We start from the raw sequence: 22,578 nt of genomic DNA on the forward strand, positions 1-22,578 counted from the left end.
ACCCAGAAAGATATGCCTGGCGGCGCCAAAGGTGCCCACAGAGAGAGCGAGAGAGAGATTAAGCAAGCGAAAGCTCCGCTCCTCCACATAGCTATACAGTTTGAATTCCTGGCACAATATTCACACATGTGCGCGAGTTTCGCAAAAGCGCAAAAAGCTCTCTGGAATTCTTTGAGGGAAATGAGCTTTCGCCAGGGCTGCAGTTTCTGCCTGCGACCTTATCGATGTCAATAAACGCAAGAAATGATTTGGTTCCATTAAAAATTAATATATTCACTATCAAAATTTCACACAATTGCCACGAAAGGGCACAAGGGTACTGTTCTTCTATGTGAACAGGCGGATGGTGCAGTCGGCACCAGTGGAGAACACCCACGGCTGAACGGGATGCCAGTTGACGTCCAGTACGCCGAACTCCTCGCGTTTTTCGTGCGTCTGCAGCTTCTTCAGCGGCACAATTAATGGATTCTGCAGCAAATCACTAAAGGAAAGAATCAAAATTATAATTAATTCCTTCGTTATTCAGTGCCACTCACTTGTAGACCATTCCGTGGGAGACAATGACAGCCTGGTCGTCGCTGCCAGACGCAAAGAGCGGATACCGGAGATGGAAGGCCACACTGCGCACGGCATTGCGATGGAGGCGCATGGTCTGGTAGGGCTTGGTTGAGAGGTCCAGATCGAACCACAGCATCTTCTTGTCGTATGTAGAGACGAGCAAATTGTCGCCCTTCGGGTGAATGGACATGCCCGAAATCCACTTGGAGTTAGTCAGCAGCTTCTTGATAAGTTCTTGCTTGACCAAATCGTAGATGCGTATATTGTGCTGGGTCTAAAAGAGGACAGATTTGTAGTATCCAATGAATTATAGGAGCAACGTCATAGTATTCTTACCGCTACAAAGAAGCACGGCTTCACCGGATGGAAGAGCACGCACTGGATCAAGCCCTTGCTCTTTGAGAAGGGTATCTGAGAGCGTCGCTTGGAGAGCTGATGTATCAGGGCCGAGCGATTGGCGCCCTCGGGCATCACCGTGGCCAAGTAGTCGCCGCGTCCATGCCAAGTCACTTGTCGAATGGGCTTAAAGTGAGTGATAATCACTCTGACGCCCTTCTCCTGATCGGCGGCCTCCGCATTGGCCCACTGCACTGCCGTCTTGATGCGCTCGTTCTCGATGACGTCCAGAACTGGGGCCTCGGCCAGCAAGTCATCGGTCTTCTTCACGAGGAGCTTGTCACCAACCTTCGGGTTGACCAGCAGCAAACGACTGCCGGTGGCTACCGCAATGATGGAGAGCTTGGCATTGGGACACCAGGCCACACAGCGCACCACGTCCTCGGTCTCAATGGTGCGGATGCACCGACCTGTGGCAATTTCCCAAACTGCAAGAGGGGGGCAAATGGTTAGCGATCAATTATGAGAATTTGATAGGACCAGTTACACTTACTCTTGACCGTCTTGTCGTCGGAGCCGGACACGAGGTACTCGCCCTTCGGTTCCACGCTGACGGACCGCACAAGATCTGTGTGGCCACGGTAGACCAGACTCTCGACTGTGGGGAATGGCTGCAGATCGCGCGGTGAAGGCAACTTGGGGATGAGGTACTCTGCATCGATGTTCAGCTTGACGCGCTTGGCACGTGGACACAAGTACAGATCAAGGCAGCGCAAGAAACGTTCGCGAAGGTAGCGCGAGTAGGCGGGCACCTCACGCAGCGACTTGAATTTCTGCGGCATGAAGTGCAACTTTCGCCTGTGAGGCTCGTCCTTCAACTTGTGCCACTCCTTGGCCTCCTTCTCGTCGAAGAGATACTCTGGCGGCGGGTTGTAGGACTCGGCGTGCCCTGGCAGGTCGCGCTTGGGCGCTGACACGGGGTCGTGGATGCGGCGCATCTGTTCCCGACTGGTGTCCGTCTCCCACAGCATGTAGAACTTGGGGCCGCGCTTCTCCTGCTTTTCCCGCTCCACCTCCTCGGTGGTCTTCATCCAGCCCATCTTGAGGGCGTGCACCATGCGCGAGACGGTCTTTTTCTCTGACCCTGAGGGAAGGAAGGAGCGCTTGTGGTCGGGAACGTTCTTGATGGGCATCTTCTCCACCTCCGAGGTGAACCATTCGATCCAGGGCGCGTACTCGTCGTGCTCTTCGTTGGGTATGCGGCCCGAGTTGATGCGCTTGATGAGAGCAATGTCGGCATCTGTGAGCAACACCTCCTGACCAGTCAGCGGATCCTTGACAGTACGCCAAAAATTCGGGTCCTCGATCTTGCGCAGGAAGTCATCAATTTGATCGCCCTTCGGTGGCTTTACAATCTTCTTGGCATCCCAGTCGTAGCCAATGTGCTTATATTCGTCATACCAGTGCATCGGAATGTTGCCAACAGTGTTGCGGATGTCCTCCTCGTCGGAGGTGTCCGAGTCTGCGTATTCCACCTTTGAGGGATCCCTTGCAGGAACCACTGGTACAACTTTATTACTGCTGGTGGGCTTCTCTTGTGATTTTTTGATAGACTTTGACGTTGTGGCAGCCTCTTCATCATTTTTCTTGCTCGACTTTTTAGCATCGGCATCTTCTTCTTCTTCGTCTTCTGCGCTCTCTTCGTCTTCGTCATCGTCTCCCGAGCTGCCTTCGGCACCTTTCCTACCCAAATAGTTGCCTTCTTCATCACTTTCGAATTCTAGATCCTCGCTGCTGTCTGTCTGATATTCCTGGTCTATGCCCTCATCGTCGGTGGAGTCTTCGCCAGGATCTTTCACGGCTTGCAGCAGATCCTTTGAAAATACTGGCATTAGACTGAATCCTAAAGTTGCATTTTGGCTCGCTTACCTCCTCCTCCTCATTGTCGGAAGATTCGTGGCTGTCCGGTGCTTCATTTTGTGGCTCTGGCTCTTTTACTTTCCGCTTAATTGTTAGTTTTTTAGTCATTTTTAGAAAACAAAACTAACGCGGCGCACGTGTTGTAGTCAGCGATAGTAATGGGTGATGGTAAAACGATTGTGCGGCAACTATCGAATCGATTTCGATGTAGTGTAGCCCTGGACACGAAAATATGAGAAATACCAGCGTTCGCCCACATACCCTAGCGCCATTTACATATTTTTTTAAGATTGAAATTGTCAGTGGAATTACAGGCCTTACGTGTATAATAGCTACTGCCTAAACAAGCAATAATCCTACCCGGAAAAAGACACCACATCGCTACAAGCGAACACACAACAACGCTGCCCTTACTCATCCGAAGAAGCTATATCTGCTGATTCCATCGATTTGACAGTCACCGAAGCACACACACACATCGTTTGTGGTAGTTGGGCAAACAGAGAGCACACAGACGAAGAAAAAAATGACTGCGCCTCGACGTCTTCGAAAAGAGCTGTGCGATTTGCAAGATAATACATTGAAATCCTTCCGCGACATTAAGGCCGACGATGAGAACCTGCTGCGCTGGACTGGCCTGATTGTACCCGACAATCCGCCGTACAACAAGGGCGCCTTCCGCATCGAGATCAACTTTCCGGCCGAATATCCGTTCAAGCCGCCAAAAATAAACTTCAAGACGCGGATCTATCATCCCAACATCGACGAGATGGGGCAGGTCTGTCTGCCAATCATCAGCACCGAGAACTGGAAGCCGGCTACGCGCACGGAGCAGGTTGTCCAGGCTTTGATAGCCCTCATCAACGACCCTGAGCCCGAGCATCCACTTCGCGCCGAGCTAGCCGAGGAGTTCCTCAAGGACAGAAAGAAGTTCGTGAAGAATGCCGAGGACTACACCAAGAAGCACAGCGAAAAACGTCCGGCGGATTAGTGCTGTGGCCATGGCGAGCCGCCAACAAACAACAAACGAAGACAGATGACGAAACCAAACTAAACCCCATCCCATTATTTTCATCCCCCTTCGAGTGCACGCCGGGTGCGACGGAGGGCATACAAATTATTTCACGCTTAGTCTACGAGTTCTCCCCATTTTGTGATTTTCAATTAGCTTTTTAATGTAACTTCGATTTTTGCAGTAGAAAGTTTCGCAATTCTCCCAATTCCAATTTGTAAGGATCAGGATCCGTAGGAAGGGTAGTTTTCTAATTGTAGCACTGTAATTTTATGCAAGAGAGAAATACAAGTTCGTTACATTAAAACACAACGCCATCGATGGGCGGCGCTTCTTTAATAGCGGACACAATCGACGGCTGCTCGACGGCAGCAGTGTCGATGGGCATCGGAAACGATTCCTCGCCTAGCATTCGGCGGAAGCAGGTCAGCAGCACGTTGTTGTTGTGCTGGATGAGTGCATTACTGAACTTGTTCTTCTGAAGCTCCTTGATTTGCACCAGACTGTGTATGGCCTCCTCTTCCGTCTCCCCAGTGTCGCTTTTGAGCAGGTCAAGAACTTCCTCTACGATCGCATCGTCCTCTCTCATGCTTGGGCTGCTCAGGGTGATCGTTTGCAATTGGTTGGTCTCGAAGTGGGTCTCCTGATAGACAGATTCCACAAGAAACAGCAGCACGGAGGCAGAATAGTGGGTAAGGAACAAGAACTTGTGGAAGACAATCTTCTGTGGCCGCTGACCGCGCACGCACTCTAAAAGCGCCACAAAGAACCGACGCTGAGCACTGTGAAAGGTTTCCGTCTCCCCTTCCGTGCATGGCAGAAAGCTTAGTGTCTGGCTATCCAGCTGGCAGTTGGGAGAAGCTTGCCATATGGGGTCGAGATCGAAGGTGTCGAGTATGCGGAGACGCAGCAAAAGCACAGGCTCTGAAGCAAAAAGGCTGCTCTGCAGGCTTTTAACGGGTGCCCCCCTGGAAACACGCAAGGTCAGAGGCGCCACTCGATCTTTGGCATACCTATAGCTCGTAAGGCCATTGGGGCACTTCTCCAGTTGATTAAACTCACGGCGCAGGCAATATATCTGCTTGAGGAGATCGCCGTCCTTAAGCTTCTCTCGCTCTGTGTAGGAGCCACCATAAATGGGCACTGAGAATCCCAGGGCCTTGCTCGTCACCTCTTTATCCACGATGCACAGCTTATCGTCTAGGGGCTGCACCTTGTAGCGATTGTAGTACATGGAGGAGACCAGGCCGCGCAAGTGGTGCAGGTGCCGAAAATAAAGACGATCTTTGGACTCGTAGGCGTAAATGCTACTCTTAATGGCGTCCGTCTGAAGCTTCATGTACAGCCGACAGGCGATTTCATGCTGCATCATGAAGTCGTTGGGTATTTGGGATTTGGCAAACAGAGGCATGACCATCGCATCGTTTGGCTGGGCGAGTTTGGCTTGCATTTGTTCCAGCAGACGGGCCAGACCGGGCGTATCCTTCTGGTAATTCAGGCAGATTACATAAACCTCCGAATTGCCGCGCTTCGATGTAGCCGGCTTGTAGATGTGCACCTGCTCGAAGATGCAGTTGAGCATGTACAAAAGCGAAACGCTGCAGGCCTCGAAGAGTGTGAACATTTTGACTACGAACTTGCCGCCCGTCTTGAGTATTCTCAGCGCACAGATGGTCTCGGCAAAGAACAGGCGAACAACGATTTCCTCCTGGCAATCCGGTTGGGCAGCGCAGTCAATGGAGCCGTCGGCGGTGATCAGGTCCACGCCTCCACTGCCGTTGTCTTTGAAGTCTTCTGCACAGCGTTCGACCATATGTTCAATGTTGCTCACATTGATGAGATTTCCCGTGAGATCTTTGTGGAAGAGCCAATTATCCAGTGTGTGGAATATGAACCGGTCATCGGTTATCATCTCGTTCAAGGCGTTGCCCTCGTAGTAAGGATTTAAAGTAGTCGAGCGCCAGCGCCATTTGATCTAACAAAAGACTTGATAAATTGATTCCCCCATCAGTTCTGTTGCTACTGACCTCATCCTTTCCATATGTGCTGTGCAAGTAATGATTTAGGGCCGCAATGAAGGCCCCAGGAGCCTCGCAAAGATGGAGCGTGTTCACCACCGGCTCGGTCACCAGCGGATAGCGGTGCAAGCACTCAAAGAACTTGCACCAAGCGACGGTCACGAACTCCGCCTTGGTCTCGTTCTTCAGGCGCCACGGCACCTCGCCAGACGGATCGCGGCGATTCGTGTGCGAGCTCCACTCCTGCACCCCATAATCGTTCAGCTTGCTCTTGACCGAATTCAGTTGGTCCTTGAGATTCTGCAGCGCTTCGCACTGGTAATACTCGCTGAACAGAGGCTGCTCCTCCCGAGGCAGCTTCCAGACGCCATCGCCCCTCGGCTTTTGGTATTGGAACTTCTTTTCAAACAATTGTTCCAACTCCGATCTCAAGTTTAGCTTCGGCCCCATTATAATTTACAGTTTAAAAGAACTTAACCCACTTAACCCCCCTTATGGTTAAACAGATGTGCAACTTGAGTTAAGCCGCGGAAAATAGCACTGGTTTAATTCATATTAAAAAACTATTTTCAAAGCTGCTTTGAAACGTAATTAATGATGACTTTTTGTAAGATTTACATTTTTTGTATCTATTAATGCATTTGATTTATTCTGTGAATATAACTAGATCATGATACCTATTCTTGGGGTCTGTCAGCAGAAGCAAAGTTTCGCTTAGATGGAATTAAAATGGTGACTGACCAATGGATGCATTCATTATTTTAAATAATATCTTTTTTCCAAAGATTTGCGGATTCCGTTTTGAAAATGGAAAAAATATTGATGAGTTCGTTTAAATTTACCGATGTACAGAAAAAATAAACCGTAAATGGTCACGCTGCATGTGTTTGCTTACATTGTTTGTGGTCCCACTTAAAGATAGCTTGGTTGCAGACGATAGGTTTATAGAGGTGGTACCACAAATCGATAAAAGAGTAACTGAAAAAGTGGATTATTATCGAGTTTAAAAATTTCATCTTACATACATATATATCATTATTTCCACATTTTCCATAAATATATGTATGGATTGTAACAATTTTTAGTTTAAAAAAGAACAGAACAATTCCTAGATATTTCAATGATACAGAAATATTAATTTCTTTGTACGTGTACAACCTATTTTTATATTGCCAAAAAGCCAAATCAAAATGAAAAGATAAAATTTCTGTAAAAGAAAATTTACATTAAAGACTTTCCTTATAATCCAATTCCGTTCATGTGCAAGCTTATAGATTTCCATGAAACTTAAAAGTTGTATTCGACTAACCACTAAGTTTATTAAACTACATTTTTTTAAAGTCATACATTATGTTAAAAGAATGCTACTACAATCAATTTAGGATAGAAATCTCAAATAAGAGCATAATGATCCCTACTTTGGAGAAAGAATTACGATTTAATAAGTACGAAACCATCGCATAATATTATAAACTTAAAATCCTTCTGAATGGAATGTTTGTAAGCATTCTTCCTCACAACCATTTCCCCTTATCCAAGCCATTCCTTGCTCGTCCTACAAATTTTATTTATTTTACTGAACCAAAGATGGGATCACGATCACCAGCATAGCATTTCCCGTAGAAATCGCATTATTGATTAGGCACATGCCTCAAATACAAAATGGCTTATTAAAATTAATTTCTTCCATTCTAAAGATATATGTGTTGTAGAAAGCGCAAACATCCCGACATACATATGTATGTATGTATAAGGCTCCAAACTTTTAATAGACAAGGTTTTGATATTACGAAACAATTGGTCATCATCCGTGAGCATTTGGACTGTGCATATTAATCTCAGAATTATAAACGGACATGACACATACGGAAATGGGAGAAATTGTGAAAGACGAGTATTAAAGAATTACAGGAAAAAGCTTGTGGCGGCCTCCTCTGATATATTTACATACTTCCAGTTGGAATGCGGGGCTTAAATATACGTATCTATACATGTTATGTACATCTATCTGGTTGTTTCGGTTGTTTTGGCATTTCAATGGGTTTTGCTGTGGCCATATCGTTGTCAATGGGCTGTCTTTATACGTGCATGCGCTGCCGACTTTATGGCTATCAAAACGTGAGTCGTGTGCATATGAATAATAATATTCAAATGATGACTTTCCAAAGACTTCCAGACATCCACTGAATGACACACGAAGGAAGAGAGGTACACATGTACGTAGAATCCCAATAAATAAGAGACTATACCAGATACTTCTCAGGCTTAGAACAGTCCAGTGATTGGTATCGTCAGTGAGTAACATTCCCTGCTTTTCTATATACATACCTTTGAATGCGATTATATACATATCTGTAAGTATAAACGAAGTGTATACGAGTAATATACATAAGTGTAAGTCCAGAAAAGTATTTGTGTGTATATGTATATAGAAGACCGACACGTGACTGTTTTGTATAATCGGGCATAAATATCTGTAATGTAAGCCTATAGATGGCTCACAGAAAACTTGAGAACCTGAACCTGAACAGAACAGAACAAACGTCTGCCAGCCAGTTCGAAGTAATCGTCGTCTGGGGATCTATTCCCGCAGGTGGCTGGCTCTTCTCCTGGCGAGCGGAAGTAGCAGCGATCGATGGAAACATCCAACAGCGCGCATGCGCGCACGGATCACATCGCGGACACCGAGGCGAGCGGCCATACCAAATGCATTTTGGGTTTGTTTCGACCCGCGATGGCGGCGGCAAACGACGAAATTCCAAAACGGCAGTGACTCTGGGGGACGGGGACTCTATTCGATTCAATCCAAGTCGGACGTGGATTTGGACGGGAACGTGGACACGGCTTTTGTTGGCAACTAAGTTTTATTTCATTTCATATTTTTCTTAAAAGGGAGTTCATTAATATTCCGGGCAGGCGGCTGTGCGCTAAAAACGCTTAAGCGGCGTTGCAGAGGAGCGACGTCTCGGCTACGGCTACCTGTCGTTGGCGCATGTACAGGTAAAATGTGCGTGTGTGCGTGCCCGTGCACCAACACAAGTGTCTGCACCCCCACTTTGCCGGAGTGTGAGTGCACTGGCAACGGGTCTCGGTCTCGTCCCAGTCCCCGTTTTAGACATCGTTCGGTGTGTGTGTCTGTGTGCTTGTGTTTGTGAGCGAGTGTCAAATGCCAACTAATTGAAACTTCTTCAATTGCGGGCTACTTTGGGGCTGCGCTGCCGTCCGGCCCGAGGTGTGGTGCTGAGCCAGTCGCACGGCATCGAAATCAGTTGCCAATTAGTCTTCAGCGCCGACGGATTACAATTGTGGTTCGCCTTCGGCTTCGAGCCCACCAAGAGCACACACAGCTCAGAAGACCTGCTGCTAAGTGCTTTTCAAAATAACAAGCGTTTCATTGATAAATGCTGGTGTCTTGTGGCCGGGTGTCCGAGCCAAATGACATACACATATCGTCTTGGCCGAACCGAATCACTTGTGCCCTGTGAGAATGTTTATGTGAATCGTCGTCGCGCGTCTCGGATCGTACCGCATCTGTTGGTAAATTGGCAAGATGTCGGCATAGCTGAAGTTGAAAAGCGATCTTTGAGAACGCTATGCTGCATCTAGTCAGTTATTCAATGGAACAGTCAACAGATCGAGATTGCCGATGTTGGATAATTCTTTTATTACAGATTTGTATGTATATTGGCTGATTACAATGGATAATAAACCTTTTTTTCAGTTAATTTATGAAACGGAAACTGGCAGAATAGAGCCCTGCCTATGAGAAGAGGCTGCTTATCCATCAGACTTTTTGCCGGAACGATCAGAGCAGGATAAATAACAGCACCTGGTTCTGTTGGATACTAAAATTACTGGAGATATTTATGCTTAATGTGATGCCAAATATAATAATAATAATATAATAAATATTAAACTTACTTTCTAATTTGCTCTTTCATTTATTCTTTGGTTTGTTTGTTTAAAAAAAATCAATGCAAATCAAATTCCAAAGACTTGGCGGTAAATCGATACCCAATCGATAAGTCCGCTACGTTACAGTACGATTCAGTCGATACTATCGCTATCCAATATTCAATATTCAACAGGAACGCACCACATTTTGGACACGACTTTTTTCTGTACTGCAGCCATGGTAATTTGGAGACCCTGGTAAACAGCTGTTTGCACATGATAAACAAAACACAAATAATTTGTTGGAAAAACTTCTGAAGAGGTTAAATAAACAGATAAGTGACATTGAATTCTTTCATAAGTAATGGATAGCCAGGTAAGTGGGTATTTCAGCCTGTGGCGAAGTATTGCCCGCTTGTTGATTGTTTCTGGGCATTGCATTGTTTAAAAGAGAGAATTACTAGTACTATAGTGCCGGAGAGTGTGTCGAAATTATCGCTTCGCACTAATTAGTCGCCACGCTCGGTTATCAGAAACCCCATTGTGATAAATCTAAATACTCGAACAATACGTGTGTCTCAAACGGAATATAACGTTGCGATAATTAGGTATAGGAACTAAATGACGTAATTTACGTGGAAATACTACCAGAGGGCATGGGAGGATGTTTTTTTTCCTAATCCCAATTGAGAGGGCGTTTCAGTAAAGACACTTTATGGCCATTTGCAGGCACCGTTCGATGATCTGCTTGTGGACATTGTAGACAATGCCTGGCGTATGGAAGTTCTGCCTTTCGATCAGATACTAGTGCCACTCGAAAAGCTCCCCGATCCGGAGGCCGATGGTGGTGATTCACATTTGACTCTAAGCGAGCAGGTGAGCGACGATAATTTTGGTTTAGGGTTTGCCAAACACTACGACCTGTTCGATATATATTCCAGGAACAAAAGTGGACTGATTTGGCGCTGGGTTCGCTGGCACCCGATTCAGCACTGATCGATCAACTTAATATTACATCCATCTAACCAAGGACGAACAGTCCGCGGGCGAGCACCAACTCGCCCACCTTTCTAGCCCCCCCAAGTTTTATACTAAACACAAACACCCCACCAGCATGAATAACAACAACAGCACAAGCAACAACACTAGCACAAGCACTAGCATCCACCACCAGCACCTGCATTCGCCCACCAAACTCACGGAATTCGCGCGAAACTTTGAAGACAAGCCAGAATCGCTCTTCGGCCGTGTGGTGAACAAGATCCAGAATGTCTATAACCAGAGCTATAACACCGTCAACGACATATCCAGTGGCAGCAGCCCGAGCACCAGCAGCAGCACTGGCGCTCAGACCATTCAGGTGGGCAAATCCCAGTTCTACAGCGAGAACAAGACGCCCACCATTGAAGTTGCGGATGTGGAGGACAGCTTGTCGTCCAGCCTCAGTTCGAGGCGACCACAGCCGCCGACAACGCTGAGTTTGCGGGCAGACAGCGAGTCGCGCAGCACTGGCAATTCGAGTACCACAGCCGAAGAGTCCGAGGCCAACGAGCGTGTCGATGTGGCGCTGAGCAGCGAAGCGAATCAAGGGCGCACCGTTTCCAACGTGCTGAAGCTCATCAGCAACATTGGTGCAACAAAAAACAATAACGTGAGTGAGACTGCACGACTGCATTTTTTCAAGAGCTGCTGCAATTATAATTATTACTCATTTGTTGCAGGATCTACGCAATTACAAAGACACGGAGCTGCAGAGGTTCTGGATGCCCGATTCCAAGGCCAAAGAGTGCTACGACTGCGCGCAGAAGTTTTCGACCTTTCGCCGCAAACACCACTGCCGCCTGTGCGGCCAGATATTCTGCTCCAAGTGCTGCAACCAGGTTGTGCCCGGCATGATAGTCCGCTGCGACGGGGACCTCAAGGTGTGCAACTACTGTTCCAAGATAGTGCTCACCTTTCTGAAGTCCTCCAGTTCGGACATTGGCCAGGATCTTCAGGCACTGCAGCAGCATCTCAGCAACAAGTTGGAGGTCCAAGGCAGCAGCGCCCCCAATGCAACCCCGCAGCAGCAGAGAGCGCCCCCGTCACGGAAGACCTCGCTGGGCTACCAGGAAGAGCGCTTCAGCTCGCATCCCAACTACACGACACTCTCCTTCGATGACCGGAAGAACATTCTGCAGCAGTCGAACTCTCTCATCACGCTGCACGAGGAGATGCAGCGAGATCTGCCGGCCCAGAACTGCGGCCAGGTGCTGATCGAGTTCCTCAACAGCAACAACAAGTCGGCCAACGAGGTGCAAGCGGTGGCCATACTGAATGCCATGCTGGCAGCCGGATTCCTTGAGCCGATCGTGCCTGATCCCGAGCAGACCGAGTTCGAGCCGACGCTGCACTACAAGTTCGCCAAGAACAGCAGCTCGGACAATTCGCGGACCATCAGTCCCCAGTTCGAGGCGCCCAACGGGGAGCCGCAGCCACCGAAGTCGATGGACGTCTCCTTGAGCTTCCACTCGGTCGAGGATATCGAGCTGGAGAACGATTTGTGCTTCACTGCGGCCACGTCGAAGCTGCTAGAGTCCTACTGCGATCACGAGGAGCAGCTGCTGGCCCAGCTGCTGCGTGCCCATCACCTAGACCAGGAGTGGGACAAGGTGCTGCAGATGCTCTGCTCAACGGCGGCCAACCACTTCAAGCCCGAGTACTGCACCAACGATCTGATGGACATTCGCAACTATGTGAACTTTAAGAAGGTGCCTGGCGGCCGGCGCAAGGACTCAAAAATTGTGCATGGCGTGGCCTTCTCCAAGAATGTGGCGCACAAAGATATGGCCGCGCATGTGCCCTTCCCGCGCATCCTACTGCTCCAGTGCCCCATTGTCTACGAGCGCATCGAAGGCAAGTTTGTCACCATCGAGACGGTGCTGCTGCAGGAGAAGGAGTACCTGCGAAACGTCTGTGCCCGCATCATGAGCTTCTCCCCCAACGTGGTGCTCGTCCACAAGAACGTCGCTGGCATTGCCCAGGACTTGCTGCGCTCCTATAATGTCACACTTGTGCTGGACGTCAAGCTCTCGGTCATGGAGCGCCTGTCGCGCACCCTCCAGTGCGACATCGTCAGCTCCATCGAGTCGAACATCACCATGCCGAAGCTGGGCAACTGCAACGACTTTTACATCCGCAACTACAACGGCAAGACGCTCATGTTCTTCGAAAAGCTCACCAATCCCCGGGGCTATACCTGTCTGCTGCGCGGTGGCAGCAACTCGGAACTCACCCGCGTCAAGAGGGTGGCATCGGCCCTGCTTTTTGCCCGCTACAACTGGCGCCTGGAGATGTCCTTTCTGTTGAACGAGTTTGCGCAGCCGCTCAGCCCCAAAGCCTCGATATTCGATTCGAAGGAGGCTAGTCCCAATACCGAGACTGAGGCAGAGGCGGAGCTCCGATCCGGATCGTCCAAGCGGGTGCCGCAGACCATTGCGGAGCGCAAGTCGGAAGATAAAGTCACGTCCATTGTCAGTGAAAACGTGGCTGACTTTACAGATCCGCTGCGGTCGACGGAGGCCGATGCTTTGTCCACATCACCCAGCCATGTGCTGCCCGTGGTGGAGGCCCTTGCCGTGGAGACCCGCTACGATAATCGATTCCGTACTGCACTCAGCTCCACTCTGCTCTCAGTTAGCCCCTTTCTGACCTTCCCGCTGCCCTATCTGGAGACGGAGCAGGGACGCAACTGTAGGCTGCGAAAACTCTTTCCCGCTGAACTGTACTTCTCCAAGCAGTGGTCGAAGGCAGGACCTCCGTCGATACAGGAGCGTTCAGAGAGCTGCGGCGACACTGAAGCCGCTGTAAAATCGGAGCTGGGAAACAAGGAAAACGAACAGCAGTTGCAGCTGTTGCCAGCCCACGAGTTTGTGCAGATGAAACTCACGGCGCCCGCCACCAATCGCGACATCCAGACCAAGCTCGCCGAGTTCCGATCCTTTGGCGGTCGCTTCCCCAAGGGCAAGGCTCCAAGTAAGTTCCATCAGGATGTTTCAAGAAAACCAGTCCTAATTCGTAGTCCATTTTCGACAGTGCTGAGGCCCAAAAAGAAGATGCCCGAAATCATCCAGAGGCCGCAGAAGGTGAGCGAAGAGCAGCTGTACAGAGACGCACTGGATCCGCAGAACCACCAGAGGCTGCCCGTGCTCTTCTGCAGCTTCCACTACAACCCCAAAGGCGTGTCCTCCTTCTGCAAGCTGCCCATGCTGCTGGACATGAAGTTCTACGGACAGTACGACATTATGCTGGAGCAGTTCCTGCAGCGCTATTGCTGCCTGTTCAACTCGATGTGCCCCTCCTGCAACCTGCCCATGCTTGGCCATGTGCGACGATATGTCCACTCGCTGGGCTGTGTCCATGTCTACCTAACCGAGGACCTGACGCGCTCCGACCCCAAGCGCATCTACTTCACCTCGTGGTGCAGCATCTGCAACGCCACCACGCCCACCGTTCCGCTCTCGGACTCGGCCAAGTGCCTCTCCCTGGCCAAATACCTGGAAATGCGCTTCCATGGGCACGCCTACAAGCGTCGGCCGCCGACAGATGGCGACCAGAGCAATCCCTGCGAGCACTCGCTCCACCGCGACTATGTGCACCACTTCAGCTTCCGGGGAGTAGGCGCCAAGTTCCAGTACACCCCTATCGAGGTTTGGGAGACGGATCTGCCGCCGCTGACCCTGCAGCTGGACCAGCCAAAGCCCTTTCTGGGCAGCCAGGTACAGGAAGAGATCAAGAACTTCTCAGTGCGCGGCCATGAGGTGTACACGCGGATCCACGAGCGGATCGCCGATCTGGCCAGCGAGGACGAGAACACTCCGCTTGTGCAAAATCTGAAGACAATGCTGACCCACGACCAGTTTATTTTCAAGCAGAAGATTGAAATTGTGCACACGCTGCTGACGGAGCGTCGGGCCAACGCGTACGACATAAACGATGCACTAGCCATGGCTCGGCGCTCCCTGGCCGAGAGCATTGAGCTGTGGGGCCCACGGCTGCAGGAGGTCGAGCTGGTAGCCCAGAAACTGTCTGCCAAGCAGGCGGTCGTCCATCACGTCGATGCGGGAACCATATGTACAGAAGAGCTGCGCCCGGAGCAGGCCCCAACCAGTGCAGGCGATGACGGAAGCAGCAACAGCAGTAACGTCGCCCCTGTGGAGTGTCCTTCGGAGGACACAGAGCCGACTGCTGGCAGCCAACCCGTGCCCGACAAGAAGTTCTCCATCGATCAGCTGCTGGCCTCCACAGCGAGCGTGCACTCGGACAAAAAGTCCATAAGAAGCATCCTCACACAGCTGCTGCCCTCGACCAATCAGGCCAATCCCCTGCAGTCGCCGTTTCCGTCCCAGGATCACCTCACCCTCCCCATGGGCTCTATTCCCATCCACGTGCGTGAGACCGATCTCAGCTCTGTGATCGCCTACAGCCTGACCTCGGCCGACTACCAGCGAGCCCTGGACGAAGCTTTCAGTAGCGTCGGTGGCGAGGCCCCAGCTGCAGGCCACTCCAGTCCGCAGCTCAAGCGGAAGGTGCCGCTACCAGAAGGCCTGAGTGATGCTGAAGAAAGCAGCCCCAATCTGTCGCGCACCTCCAGCAACACCAGTGCGACCCCAGGAGGAGCGGTTCCCGCCGCCGCCACCTCCAGCGAATCCGAGGAGAAGATAAAGGAGCGGAACAAGACGCAGCCACAGTCACCGAGTCCACACGTATCGCTGGCATTCAACGACAACGGGTGCCAGTTCCAGTGCAAGATCTATTTTGCGCGCGAGTTCGAGGGCATGCGATCCAAGAGCCTGCAGCCGCCGAAGCTGGACAGATCGCTGTACCGCAAGCTGGAGAAGAGCAAGATGCGCGAGGAGCTGAGAATCTCACAAAGTCGAACGGGCTCCGAAATGGAGCTGGTGCGCAAACCCAGTGACGTCAGTGGTGGACCGCCTCTGGCTCGAACCTCGGAAGAGCATGCGACGGACATGGAGGAGGAGTCGCGCATCGCCCTGGCCCGCAGCCTGTGCAACAGTGTCCAGTGGGAGGCACGCGGCGGCAAGTCCGGATCGCGTTTCTGCAAGACGCTGGGTAAGGTTTTTCTATGCCGCACCAAAAAAGGCATTTGCCCATTATATTTGGATTTCTGCAGATGATCGTTTCGTGCTCAAGGAGATGAACTCGAAGGACATGACCATCTTCGAGCCCTTTGCCCCAAAGTACTTTGAGTACATTGATAAGTGCCAGCAGCTGCAGCTGCCCACGCTGCTGGCCAAGATCTTTGGCGTTTTCAAAGTCAGCGTAAAGAAGAAGGAGTAAGTTCCATAGACTTGCATCTCCAAATGGCCTTTGACTAATGCGCAATTCTTTATCCTATCTTTTGGCAGCTCCTTTGTGGAACGCTCTGTGATGGTCATGGAAAACCTGTTCTATGGCTGTGAAATTTCCAACAAATTCGATCTTAAGGGCTCTGAGCGGAATCGACTGGTGGACCCAACCAATCAACAAGGCGAGATTGTGCTGCTGGATGAGAATCTGGTCCAGAGTGAGTAGCCCCCCATGGCAGTCTCTTAAAATACGATCTGATTATCATATGATTCCTTACATAGTGTCCTGGTCGAAGCCTCTCTACGTGCTGTCCCACAGCAAAACCGTGCTCAGAGATGCCATTCAGCGGGACTCCTCGTTCCTGGAGAGAAATGGCGTCATGGACTACTCCCTGCTGGTGGGCTTGGAGAGGAAGAACAGCCTCTTGGTTCTGGGCATCATAGGTGAGCATTCAAAGGCAATTGACATGGTCTACATGGGATGCTTACATTTAATTCGTTTGCAGACTACATACGAACCTTCACATTGGACAAACGAGTAGAGTCGATCATCAAGCAGTCCGGTCTGCTCGGCGGCAAGGGCAAAGATCCCACGGTGGTATCGCCAGAGCGCTATAAGCAGCGCTTCATTGATGCCATGGATCGGTACTTCCTCACTGTGCCCGATCGCTGGGAGGGTCTCTCCAAGGTCTGACTTCACACCCCTCACACACAGTTATCATAGATGTAGACGCAAAATAAAGTAGACGCCACACAGCTCCACAATCCACAGTCAATCTTCATTGCCACTCAGGGGCGAAAGCGTTTCCGAATCCGCAATTGAATTGATTTGGCCTTGACCTGCATCCGCCGCGGGTGGGCGCTATGGCCGGAAGCCATAGCTACTCATGACAATTGAAAGCCATGTACGATATACGTGGGTGTAGGGGAACTGGCGACCAAGTTGCGTGCCTGGCCAAAAAGGAAAGGAAATTATTATCATGATGGAAACCAAGTCGCGAATGAAATCGTTAAGACGCGAGTAAATCAGGCAAATGTGCGCCTCTTTAGGGCATAAACACGGTTTCATTATCGAGGCGTCACAGCTGCTCTGACATGGCCCAAAACTGGGTTAAGAGACTACTCGCGTCTGACAGGTAGGGCTAGGAATTGAAATCAAAATCAAAACTCAAATTAATATTCAAGTCAACTGCAGCTGGCGACTGGGAGAGGGAGTGCCATGGAATTCTGGGGCGGAGACAGCTACAAACTGCTCGATTGCATGTAATAGCACTTGGAGTCAAGCCCGTTCAACATGCAGAACGCAGCAGTGGCGTATTCCGACTACGAGATACCCGCTGCTCAGATTGATTTTTTGTTCTGATTGAAATTTTAAAAGCAATTATCATTTTGAATTTCGCTGAAAAAGCAAACGCAATTGGAATACCCGTGCCATTTGGTATATTAGTGGATAATTACCATCTACAAATTATGGGTACCATGGGCTTAAAGGCTATGGTATCGGATATACTTTCTTCTACTTGCCATTACTATTATTCCCTGAGAGGCTATAAAGGCTATATATAGCCTAAAATGAAATTCTTTATTATACCCGATACTCAAAATAAGTATTGGGGTATATTAGATTTGTGGTAAAAGTGGATGTGTGTAACGTCCAGAAGGAATCGTTTCCGACCCCATAAAGTATATATATTCTTGATCAGCATCAATAGCCGAGTCGATTGAGCCATGTCTGTCTGTCCGTCTGTCCGTCCGTCCGTCTGTCCGTCTGTCCGTCCGTCCGTCTGTCCGTCCCCTTCAGCGCCTAGTGCTCAAAGACTATAAGAGCTAGAGCAACGATGTTTTGGATCCAGACTTCTGTGATATGTCACTGCTACAAAAATATTTCAAAACTTCGCCCCGCCCACTTCCGCCCCCACAAAGGACGAAAATCTGTGGCATCCACATTTTTAAAGATAGGATAAAACCTAAAACGCAGAATCGTAGAGGATGACTATATGTTCTAGAGTGTAAAATCTCAATTAGATCGTATAATTATTATAGCCAGAATCAAGAAAACAATTTCATTCTTTCTCGCTCTGTTTCATGTACGAAAATCTGGGGCATCCACAAATCTCAGAGACTATTAAGGCTAGAGTAACCAAATTTGGTATCCGCACTTCTGTTAGATCTCACTATAAAACGTATATCTCAGAATTTCGCCCCACCCCCTTCCGCCCCCACAAAGGACGAAAATCTGTTGCATCCACAATGTTGCACATTCGAGAAAACTAAAAACGCAGAATCATAGATAATGACCATATCTATCAGATGGCTGAATCTGGATCAGATCGGATCATTTTTGTAGCCAAAAGCAAGAAATCAATTTGCAGTGGCCACGCAGCGCCCGACGACAAGCTCAGACTGATTTTCTGTCTCTCTCTTTGTCGTGTCGTTTAATATTAGCGGCGTCTGCCGGAGGAGAGCCATACTGACTAAGTATCGGGTATAAATGTAGAGTTGCGGTCTCCGCAGAAACTCACAACGTTCCCCCTCGTTTTATTTGAACTAGTCGCGACCCACTCCCAACCCATCCCGTACCCCAATCCTAGTCATTCCGCGTGCCAGTCGAAAAACAAAAGTGACACCTTAAGTCAGTCGCCGTGGTAGAAGCGTTTGGCTTGGGTGTTTTGCGGGCCCACACCCATCTCCAGGCAGGAGCCCTTTTGGAAGTTGGCGTGCGAAAAACGGGCTAACTCTTGGTGCCGCACATTTCCACATTTCAGTTGGGATTTACGATCTGAGCGGTCAAGTTGTGGTTCGACGAGCTGCGCTTGAATGGCGGCATTTGCAGTTCAGCTCGGTTCGGCATGGTTAGGGGCAGCAGCTGTGGCTGTGGTCTGCCACTGGTCGCGTCCGTGGTGTGCAGACCCCGCAGTGTGCTTAAAACTGTTTCATTAAAGTGCAAACTCAACTAATGTGTTCAATTAAACAGCAGTCCGTAGAAACCATTCCCCCAAAACCCCGCAAAACGAACCAACCATGGCATTAGCTTATGACTGGAAAAGCAACGACGGGTAAGGAGATGCCGGGAAGACCGGATAGAGCTCCCTGCTGCGCTTCTGCTTAGGAATACCGGGCACAGTCAGAAGCGTGGTTCATGGGATATCATTAAAGGATATGTCGTGGTCCGGTTGCCTGGAGTCAACTCGACCTTGGCGTTCATGTCTTGTTGATGGTTAGCATAATGGTGCATTCTTGTTTATTGCATTACGTATACGCCCGGTGGCGTGACTGGCGTTTGTAACAGCAATTAAAACGTCATAAATCTGCAACTGTAATTATGTGTGTGGTGTGTGTCGGACCGAACCGAACCCTACCGTCCTGGGTAAACCGTGGAATGGGGCACAAAGTTAGCCAACGCTGATTAGCATATTTAAATGGGTTGCCGCCACTGCTGGCGCGATTAAAAATAGCCAAAGGTCATTTGGCATTGTCAAGATTAGTCGGCAACCTCAAGCAGGACTGGCGCCCCTTTCCTTTAAGTAGTCATCGTCTTTTGGCCCAGCGTCGGGCTGAATTGGGTCAGACCCAGCTCGACATGATTTGCTCGCCTCCCCAGCCCTTTAATGCTTCTGTCTGTTTCCGTTTCTGTTTCGGCCGGGAGTCAGTCAGGCAGGCATGCACGCACACTCACAGGCAGCTCCCCCGCCATTCAGAGTTCCAGACATGCAACAGAATTGGAGGTAAAGAATATGAAACATTTTGGCAGCCATCAATTACCGCCATTAGCCTGGCATATTTTCACACGCTCGAGCTGCGACCAGACTCTTTTAGATTCCCAGAATATATGTATTAAGAACTTCAAAGGCAACAGGTGCTTTGCGGTCACATATACCCCAGGCCCAAGCCGGTGGCCCGGCCGTATATTGCGCGAGTTCACCATTCGCTGGGTGCCATCCTGTCGTGCATTTTAAATGACCCGAGTCCTTGACAATGGCTCGAAAAACACCCATTTCCGGATTGGAAATATCGTGTGTATGTGTGTTTGTTTGGGGGCGTTGTCAGGGATAACACCATACCATACCCAGTCGTCGTTCTATTGATTGACATCGATTGGGATGTGGCTTGGGTGCGGACTCTTGGCACGGGTGCGACTGCTCCAGTCAAATCAAATAGACAATTTTCCAATTTGCAGCAATTTCTCATGCATATTCCGTATTCGTTCAGTTTTTTTTTCATACAAGTGTGTTTTTGTGTGCCTAGCAACATTGCCATGGCACGCCATGGATGGCTGATGGGTGGTGATGGCAAAATGGAAATGCCTTTACTGGCTAGACTCTTAGCTGAGACTCCGACATTGCAATTGTTGTTCCTCCGCGTGGAGAGGGAAGGCATTAGGTGCCCCCATTATTAAGGGACTCGCCTGTTATTTGGTTGTGGTGCCAACGCCAACGGTGGAATGAAGAATGGCAGGAACATTTTTCGTTCAGTTTTCAGCTAAAGACAAGACGGTTCGGATGTACCCAAACGAATTCTGACGTTCTCTGTCCATTTGCAGCTTTGATGCCGACTTTGGCTGGAATCGATCCTTCTCCGAACCCGATCTTTCTGTCAACCAGAAGCAGGGTGATCTCAGACGGTTCACCATCAAGCATCCGCACGAGTACATAGCCATCGATGATCTAAAGTACTTCCGCCACCGCCAGCCCGACCAGTTACACACCCAGAGCAACGTCTGTCTCTACAATAGCGATGAGCCCGTACTGTCCTTCGGCTCGCTAAAGTCAGAGTACTGCCGGCAGTACCACAGCCACGGCATTACCGGCCAATCCAGCCAAAGGTCATTGCTGAGGCGCGCGACATCGCTGCATCTGGAGGGATTCATGCATCTGTTGACGGAAAGCCAGGACAAATATCACTGGTACACCCCCGAAGATCTGAAATTGTGAGTGCAACTAGTACAGATTTTGTTAGACAAGGTCCCCGAATATATACATATATTGGTATATTTCAGTTCTCGTTGCTATCCCGTCCGCAATCCAGAGAACCTGCAGCTGGGCGGAGACGCCGATGGCGAGAACAACATGAAGAACTCCTCCTATCTGATGGCGCCCATGCTGGACGCCGGCACAAAGATACTGCCACGTGAAGTGTTCCTCGGGGAGGGCGAGGCAGCATCCAGCAGGAATCAGGTGCACAACAGCTTGGCCTCCGACAAGTTCAAGCGCGATGTGGCCGCCCAGGAGCAGCAGAGATGTCACCTACAGATGCGCGCCCAGGCCGTGGACCAGCAGCCAGAACCGTCAGAGTACAAGCGACAGTTTGTCCAGCAGTTTCCGGAAAAAGCCCACTCCATACCGCAGATAAGTAACATCAAGATCCAAGGCGACTTTGTGGCTGTACCGGAGTACAAGGACAGCTTCAAGATGTACGCCAACTACTCAAAGAGTGCGCCCATCAAGAAGGATGATAATCTGCGCGTCTCCGGTTCGGAGCGGGGAAGCGATATCAGGCCAGGGCTGCCCGGCCATGGCCACAGCCATGCTCCCGATGTGCCAGAGTATCGCGACAAATTCATCGACCCACCCAAGCACATGGCCAAAGAGAAATCACTCAAGACGGACGATCACCTGCGGCCTCGGGGCGAGTTCACCCGAGAGATTCCCGAGTATCACGAGAGCTTCCGAGACCCGCAAATCACCGAGATGCCCGAGCGGGGCAAGGCACGGGAGCCGTTTCTGCGCTTGAGGGGCAAAATCGAATTTAATCCCGAGTATCGGAACAATTACCTGGATTTTCCACGCTCCCGGCCAGTTGTACATAAGCCGGCCTCCTCCTTCCGGCTGCCACACTCGGGCGTCCACAAAGTCCAGCCCAACGTCAGCAACGGCTCCTCCTCCGACAAGCACTATCAGGAAGATCCCGAGCCTGCCACCTGCACCACAGTGCCGCCATCGGAGATGGTCGCAACGCCAGAGTATCGGCGGGCCCAGTATAATTATCAGCTGCGTGAACGGCCTCGGGAATACGACGTCGTGGGCAATCTTCGCAAGAGTTCGGAATCATCGCTGGAAGTGCGTCCACCACACCCGCAGCAGCTCATCTCCCACAAGCGAAGGCCCTCGCGCCAACGTCTGGTGAAGGAGCCTCAGCCAGTGGCCTCCAGCTTTGAGGATGTGGGTGGCAACGAGGCCAAGAAACCCGCTCGATACGGCAGACGATCTTCCGTAATGCAAAATGCGCTCAATTGCCGCGAGAAATCGTCAATCGTCGAAGGCAATCCCAAGTACGCCGCCGCGGGCTGTCGGCGGGCCAAACATAATAATGGGAGCCAGAAGGATCAGCAGGGATCGGGATCCTTTGTGGTGCTCGACGAGCCGGGCAAGCCTTCCAATTGGATGAAGAAGACCTGGTACGATTCCTAGGCCCAGTATTCGACACCTAAATACGAGTATTCTATTTATAATCTCCCAAATTCTAAAGAAATACATACAATTAAATGAAAAATTTA

At 50.1% G+C, this 22,578-nt stretch overlaps 6 protein-coding genes and 1 long non-coding RNA gene across 7 annotated transcripts; 4 read left to right on the top strand and 3 right to left on the bottom strand.

Annotated features, from left to right (window-relative positions):
• Positions 1–247: 247 nt before the first annotated feature.
• Positions 248–2,986, bottom strand: LOC108159492 (ribosome biogenesis protein BOP1 homolog). Its single transcript, XM_017292834.2, has 5 exons — positions 2,824–2,986; positions 1,448–2,768; positions 895–1,382; positions 537–832; positions 248–481 (listed from the first exon to the last, which is right to left on the bottom strand). Exons 1-5 carry the CDS (start codon positions 2,920–2,922, stop codon positions 328–330), a joined length of 2,358 nt encoding a protein of 785 aa, XP_017148323.1. The 5' UTR covers positions 2,923–2,986; the 3' UTR covers positions 248–327.
• A 73-nt stretch (positions 2,987–3,059) lies between these two features.
• Positions 3,060–4,132, top strand: LOC108159495 (ubiquitin-conjugating enzyme E2 L3). The gene has a single exon (XM_017292838.2). It carries the CDS (start codon positions 3,341–3,343, stop codon positions 3,803–3,805), a length of 465 nt encoding a protein of 154 aa, XP_017148327.1. The 5' UTR covers positions 3,060–3,340; the 3' UTR covers positions 3,806–4,132.
• On the bottom strand, positions 4,070–6,318 carry LOC108159493 (cap-specific mRNA (nucleoside-2'-O-)-methyltransferase 2). The gene is made up of 2 exons (XM_017292835.2): positions 5,854–6,318; positions 4,070–5,801 (listed from the first exon to the last, which is right to left on the bottom strand). Exons 1-2 carry the CDS (start codon positions 6,292–6,294, stop codon positions 4,128–4,130), a joined length of 2,115 nt encoding a protein of 704 aa, XP_017148324.1. The 5' UTR covers positions 6,295–6,318; the 3' UTR covers positions 4,070–4,127.
• Positions 6,319–9,478: 3,160 nt separating this feature from the next.
• Positions 9,479–9,929, bottom strand: LOC108159819. Its single transcript, XR_001775358.2, has 2 exons — positions 9,766–9,929; positions 9,479–9,698 (listed from the first exon to the last, which is right to left on the bottom strand). It is a non-coding gene; the product is annotated as an uncharacterized LOC108159819 (long non-coding RNA).
• A 70-nt stretch (positions 9,930–9,999) lies between these two features.
• LOC117187950 (anaphase-promoting complex subunit 13-like) lies at positions 10,000–10,857 on the top strand. Its single transcript, XM_033390950.1, has 3 exons — positions 10,000–10,114; positions 10,468–10,614; positions 10,680–10,857. Exons 1-3 carry the CDS (start codon positions 10,103–10,105, stop codon positions 10,761–10,763), a joined length of 243 nt encoding a protein of 80 aa, XP_033246841.1. The 5' UTR covers positions 10,000–10,102; the 3' UTR covers positions 10,764–10,857.
• Positions 10,832–16,850, top strand: LOC108159817 (putative 1-phosphatidylinositol 3-phosphate 5-kinase). Its single transcript, XM_017293388.2, has 7 exons — positions 10,832–11,389; positions 11,460–13,752; positions 13,813–15,849; positions 15,911–16,073; positions 16,146–16,303; positions 16,368–16,529; positions 16,592–16,850. Exons 1-7 carry the CDS (start codon positions 10,853–10,855, stop codon positions 16,777–16,779), a joined length of 5,538 nt encoding a protein of 1,845 aa, XP_017148877.1. The 5' UTR covers positions 10,832–10,852; the 3' UTR covers positions 16,780–16,850.
• Positions 16,851–18,675: 1,825 nt separating this feature from the next.
• LOC108160821 lies at positions 18,676–22,568 on the top strand. Its single transcript, XM_017295051.2, has 3 exons — positions 18,676–19,141; positions 20,626–21,012; positions 21,082–22,568. Exons 1-3 carry the CDS (start codon positions 19,107–19,109, stop codon positions 22,490–22,492), a joined length of 1,833 nt encoding a protein of 610 aa, XP_017150540.1. The 5' UTR covers positions 18,676–19,106; the 3' UTR covers positions 22,493–22,568.
• Positions 22,569–22,578: the final 10 nt, after the last annotated feature.

This window comes from Drosophila miranda, chromosome 3 (genome assembly GCF_003369915.1).
Source record: "Drosophila miranda strain MSH22 chromosome 3, D.miranda_PacBio2.1, whole genome shotgun sequence".
Lineage (NCBI taxonomy): Eukaryota > Metazoa > Arthropoda > Insecta > Diptera > Drosophilidae > Drosophila > Drosophila miranda.

Bases quoted from the DNA above. Each gene is read 5' to 3' on its own strand.
- LOC108159492 (XM_017292834.2), bottom strand. From the start codon at position 2,922: ATGACTAAAAAACTAACAATTAAGCGGAAAGTAAAAGAGCCAGAGCCA. The intron at 1,383-1,447 runs GTAAGTGTAACT...CCCCTCTTGCAG, and splicing joins CGACGACAAGACGGTCAAGA to TTTGGGAAATTGCCACAGGT. The intron at 482-536 runs GTGAGTGGCACT...TCTTTCCTTTAG, and splicing joins TCCCACGGAATGGTCTACAA to TGATTTGCTGCAGAATCCAT.
- LOC108159495 (XM_017292838.2), top strand. From the start codon at position 3,341: ATGACTGCGCCTCGACGTCTTCGAAAAGAGCTGTGCGATTTGCAAGAT.
- LOC108159493 (XM_017292835.2), bottom strand. From the start codon at position 6,294: ATGGGGCCGAAGCTAAACTTGAGATCGGAGTTGGAACAATTGTTTGAA. The intron at 5,802-5,853 runs GTCAGTAGCAAC...GTCTTTTGTTAG, and splicing joins GCACATATGGAAAGGATGAG to ATCAAATGGCGCTGGCGCTC.
- LOC117187950 (XM_033390950.1), top strand. The intron at 10,615-10,679 runs GTGAGCGACGAT...TATATATTCCAG, and splicing joins ATTTGACTCTAAGCGAGCAG to GAACAAAAGTGGACTGATTT.
- LOC108159817 (XM_017293388.2), top strand. From the start codon at position 10,853: ATGAATAACAACAACAGCACAAGCAACAACACTAGCACAAGCACTAGC. The intron at 15,850-15,910 runs GTAAGGTTTTTC...GGATTTCTGCAG, and splicing joins GCGTTTCTGCAAGACGCTGG to ATGATCGTTTCGTGCTCAAG. The intron at 16,304-16,367 runs GTGAGTAGCCCC...TTCCTTACATAG, and splicing joins GGATGAGAATCTGGTCCAGA to TGTCCTGGTCGAAGCCTCTC.
- LOC108160821 (XM_017295051.2), top strand. From the start codon at position 19,107: ATGGCATTAGCTTATGACTGGAAAAGCAACGACGG. The intron at 19,142-20,625 runs GTAAGGAGATGC...GTCCATTTGCAG, and splicing joins GACTGGAAAAGCAACGACGG to CTTTGATGCCGACTTTGGCT. The intron at 21,013-21,081 runs GTGAGTGCAACT...GGTATATTTCAG, and splicing joins ACCCCCGAAGATCTGAAATT to TTCTCGTTGCTATCCCGTCC.